General features: G+C 53.5%; 1 protein-coding gene across 1 annotated transcript; it reads right to left on the bottom strand.

Moving 5' to 3' along the window:
- Nucleotides 1-447: 447 nt before the first annotated feature.
- On the bottom strand, nucleotides 448-4,551 carry BTG2 (BTG anti-proliferation factor 2). Its single transcript, XM_008539331.2, has 2 exons — nucleotides 4,293-4,551; nucleotides 448-2,977 (listed from the first exon to the last, which is right to left on the bottom strand). The coding sequence occupies exons 1-2, from the start codon at nucleotides 4,408-4,410 to the stop codon at nucleotides 2,643-2,645; spliced, it is 453 nt and encodes a 150-aa protein (XP_008537553.1). The 5' UTR covers nucleotides 4,411-4,551; the 3' UTR covers nucleotides 448-2,642.
- Nucleotides 4,552-4,787: the final 236 nt, after the last annotated feature.

Raw genomic sequence — 4,787 nt, 5'->3', positions numbered from 1 at the left:
AAGGGGTTCAGTGCCCTCTGCTGACAACCCTAGTCTGTGAGAGGCAGGCTGTGTGTCTTAATCGTTATAAGCATTTTCAAGTGCCTAGCACTTCCTGACAACGCGTGCTTGCTGAATGAATGGATGAGTGAGTGCAACTGAGGCCTAGCAGGGGTAAGATGCGTAAAGTGCAACCTGGCTGGACTAAGGAAAGTTCAGTCTGGAATAACCCTGCCCCGCCCAGCATTTTCACAGGGAAACATTAGAATACACATTAAAGGGAGGACAGCAACTTCCCAGGGAAGAGGGAAGGTTGGAAATGGCCCCACTACACAACTAGATTTTTCTTTTATACCAGCCACATGCTATGGATCTTCTGAGTGCAACTGAAGAGAAATGCTGTAAGAAACAAAGAAAGGATTCGGATCTGAGAGACATGCAAATTAGAATGTGGGAAACTTCTCTACATAAGACTTCATCCACTACATTTTTATTAAAGAAACAAAAAAGTATACATTTGTCCATAAAGCTGTACATTCTTCTACATAAATACACTATTACACAATTAGTAACCTTTGTCTTTTAATAGCTTACAAACGTACTACTATTATTTATTTTTACTTAATAGGAGAGACAGTCCTGCTCAACAGTCCAGTTCTGGGTGTTTTATGTTTAAAGTGAACATTAAAAAGAAGACAAGAGAGAAAATATTAGGCATGAGACCATGAGGTCATTTCTAAAAAGGCAGGGATCTGTTTGCAGACAAGATGCAACAGGGTGCTCCGCAGCGATTCACAGCTTTGTTTCAACTCACAGGCCAGAAACCGAGCTCGGGTCTGTGGGCCCGAAGTTAACTTGAAAGTAATAAAGACTGGAAGCAGGGTCTGGGAAGGCAGCTGAGAATCTGGAGAATGGAAAAGGAGGCAGAACTGGCAGGAATGAGTAGAGGGTTTGGTAAATAGCACCTGTAGTCAGAATTGAGCAGTTCAGAAATCGAGGAAGGGGTCTGGAGGGGGTGGGGTGGTGCTGGAGGAAGGTTCCTCACTCAGCACAACAGTAGAAGGGCAGCCAGGCTGACTGTGCTCTAGCTGCATCCTTCTCAAGGTGATTTGGGTTTGGGAAACTGGCAGCCTTCTGAGGACCCCTCACTAATGTCACTGAGAAACCCAAGAAAGGGGATTTGTTTCCAGTGTAGTTTCCCATTTTTCTCCAGGAAATATTGCACAACTCGAGACAAACTTGGATTGTACCGAGAGAGACGACAACCTCTCCCACAGGGCTCTGAGCACCAGGGAGAAAAAGCAATGCCCAAGGTTTGGCTTTTAGTGTCAGCCCTACAAGAACACCAAGCAGTCCTGGAGAACTTAGGGCATTTTCCCCTTCGGCCAAGGAACACCCGCAAGGCTGCTCAGCCAGCCAGAGTCCCAAGGACAGAGGGAGAGTTCGTTCCCCAAGACCACCAGGGCACAGGAGGCTCCTAGAGCCAGTTTTCTTCCGACCTGCCTGAGACCCAGGAGGTCATATTGCACAGTGACTGAGAACTCTTGTCCTAGAAAACAGGGTAGCTCCCTGACCTAGCCAGAAGAGGAGCGGAGCAGGGAGAGTTAGAGAGGAGTGTTGTGCTTTTAAAAAGAAGCCAGTAATAAAAGACCTGAGTGCCCTGCAGCTTTTGAGCTGCCTTGCAAAGAGATAATGACAGCAACATCAGGACTTTCACATGGTTCCAAAAAGAAGGGTTTTGGCCAAAAAAACATCCCCAGGGGATATTCTTTGGGTCCTAAAATTCCATTGCAAATCATTCTCAAGTTGTTCGCCACACTTACTCACAGAGCAGCAAATAATGCAGCAAAGGTTTTGTGTGGAGTGCCCACTGTCCCAACCCCAACCACCTCCACCCCGCTCCCTCCAGACCCCACAAAACAAAAAGCTTGAGAGTCCCAGCTGGGAAGTGACGTCTACAGGCCCCTGAGGATAGAAGTAGAAACAAATCATGATTTCAAGAAAAGCTGCTTAGGACAGGAGGAACCAGGAGAGACCTTTTCACTCTCTGCCCAGGATCTCATCAGAAAAATAAGAGAGAAGATTAGGCAGCACAGTAAGAGTTAAGTCCAGGCTTGAACGCCCTGAGTAAGACGAGCCAGGGATGCAGATGTCCCAGTGGGGAGAGTGAGAGCTGTGAACTCAGCCTCTCTCCCCGACCAGGGCAGATCCTAACCTCTCATTCACAGTTGCTAAACTTGCTTGCTCCTTCTCACAGCCTCCTAGGGTGCTAGCCAAGCTCCTCCCACCTCACCTTGGCCAGGCACACCCCCAGCTATGACCCCCTCCCATAGGCAGACACTGGTTCCCAGACTCAAGTGCACAACAGTTCTCTCCAAAAAGGCACCTGGGGAGGCCGCTTTCAAGCAACTCCCCTTAAGGATTTTCTTCTTAAAAAAATCTTTTGGTTTTTTCCTCCCATTTTCTTAAAAAAAAAAAAATATATATATGTGTATATATATATATATATATATATGTGTGTGTGTGTGTGTATATATATATATATATATATATATATAAATAGCTTTTCATTTAAAATACTGTTCCCCAGGTTGAGGTATGCAGTGTCCTGTTGTCACAGCAGAATGAGTACAGTAGAATGCCGGAGAGGGATGGCAGGGGGTCTAACTGGAGACTGCCATGATGTAGTTCTTTGAGGGGCTGCTCCTGCCCAGCATCATTTGGTTCTTGCAGGTGAGAAGCCCATAGGAGGCGGCCACTGGGGCCTTCTCATACAGGATGCAGATGGAGCCATTCTCCCCGATGCGATAGGACACCTCGTAGGGGTCCACCCACAGGGTCAGCTCACTGGGCAGCAGCTGGTGCAACTGGGGCTGGCTGAGTCCGATCTGGCTGGCCACCTTGGTGATGATAGGGTCCATCTTGTGGTTGATGCGGATGCAGCGGTAGCCAGAGCCCTTGGATGGCTTCTCAGGAAACCAATGGTGTTCATAGTGCTCTATGGAGACAGGACAATGGGGAGAGGCCCTGGTTAGAGTGGTTGGGCCAGGGATGCTATGAGAACAGAGGATGGGGATGAAAGAACAGGAGGAGAAGGACGGACGGACCCTGTGAGCAAGTAAGCAAGGTGGTTTCCAGAGTTCCAGGACTCCTGCCACTGTAGCAGAGAAAATGTTATTGGATCTGGAAGGAAGCCCCCCTTCCAGGACAGGGGTGTGTGAGTATATTGGGATGGGGTCCCAGAGTTCTGGGGCAATCCTTAGTAACCAGTGTATTGTTTTTGGCACATCCCCAGTTTAAGGAGGAGGGATATGACCGCGGCCAGCGTGTCCAGGCAGGGCCTCTGGAGACCTACGAGCTGCAGTTGCAAGGCCAGGAAGGCTGCTGTCACTGTTGGATCTACAGTAAGCTACTACTCCTCAACCCTCCGCCCAGTGGCTCCCACTTCCTCTTTCAAAATTCAGAGATCTTAGCAGTGGCTATTAGAGTCCAAATGTGGTGTTGTCTTGAAACATATGTTGTTCCTCACACGTGCGCAAGATACGTGCCGGCACGTTCAGAGATGGCTATGGCTCCTCAAGACCTCCAGCCAACTGGCTTGAAACAGCTGGGAGATAGGGTTCTCCCCAGCGAGGCTGCTTATCTCTTGTCAACCCAGGGCTGTCAACCCTGCTGTCTTCCGCCGCACCCCGACCCCTCCACACACATGCCTGTAGGGCGCAGTTACTACCTACAAGGACTTCTGTGGACCATAATATGTAGTAGATGGCTAAGAGGGACCAGAGAACACTAAGTGAGCCCGGATCCCAACTTCGAGCGACTCCACGAGCAGTCCAGACACAGCGCAGTCCCGCAAGGCTGGAAAAAGCCCCGCGGCGGCTTCCAGTTGTTGAGAGGGCTCAACTGTGCCGCCTTCTCCCATAAAGACCCCTGGGCCGGCCGGGCTTTGTCTCCCGCAGCGTCCCTCGCGGGTCTCAGGGTCCAGTGAGGAAGATGAGGCCGCACTCAGACACGCAGGTACCCCCTCCTCTGGGGCATAAGCTGGGGACTGGGGATCGCGCTCTAGGACAACAGGCTGCGCCCGCGACAGTGAGGAAGGGCGCGCCCAATCCGAACTGCCAAGGAGAGCCGAGCGCAGGGCCGAGGAGCGGAGACGTGGCCCAGGGAATGGGGGGACTGGAGGGAAACCGAGTCCCGGAGCTGCTCGCGTGCGGACCCCTCCCCGAAGCGGAGAGGAAGCGCGCCCAGGCAGGGAGGGGGCCGAGCCCCGCGGCCGGGTTCGACGCGCGCCAGGACCCTCCGCGCGTGCTCACCTGTGAGTGCCTCCTGGAGAGCTCTGCCGAAAACCTGAAGCCGCTGCTCGCTCACGCAGCCCCGGCTCCTCAGGAGGCTGGAGAGGAAGCCCACGGCGGCAGCGATCTCCGGGAGCATGTCCGTTCTCTTCCCGGTCCAGCGGGCCTGGCTCCTGTCGTGCGCGGCTGCGGAGAGCGGTGGCAGCTCTGGGACCGACGGGAAGTCTCGGCGCGACTCTCCACTCCGCAACGTCGGCGGCTCGGCAGCTCACACTGAGCTGACTTCGCCGGGCGGTGCCTTTCATACCGTTCCCGGAGCCGGGGCGGGGGGCGGGGAGGGTGGGGGTGTGTGTGGCAGCGCCGCCCATTGGCCATCGCTGCGGCGGGGGCGGGCAGGAGCAGCACCTCCCGCCCCCCGCGCCCCAAGGCCCGGCCCCCGCCACCGCCTCCGCGCTGCGGTCAGCGCCCGCTGACGTCAGTGCCGGGAAGTGGGGCGCGGGCGAGCGGAGTGGGGCG

The sequence above is a fragment of the Equus przewalskii genome, unplaced genomic scaffold, assembly GCF_037783145.1.
Source record: "Equus przewalskii isolate Varuska unplaced genomic scaffold, EquPr2 ChrUn-1, whole genome shotgun sequence".
Taxonomy (NCBI): domain Eukaryota; kingdom Metazoa; phylum Chordata; class Mammalia; order Perissodactyla; family Equidae; genus Equus; species Equus przewalskii.
This window is presented reverse-complemented; position numbering and strand designations above follow the sequence as displayed.

Coding starts and splice junctions, on each gene's coding strand:
- BTG2 (XM_008539331.2), bottom strand. CDS start 4,410: ATGCTCCCGGAGATCGCTGCCGCCGTGGGCTTCCTCTCCAGCCTCCTG. Junction 2,978..4,292: donor TCTCCAGGAGGCACTCACAG/GTGAGCACGCGC, acceptor CTGTCTCCATAG/AGCACTATGAACACCATTGG.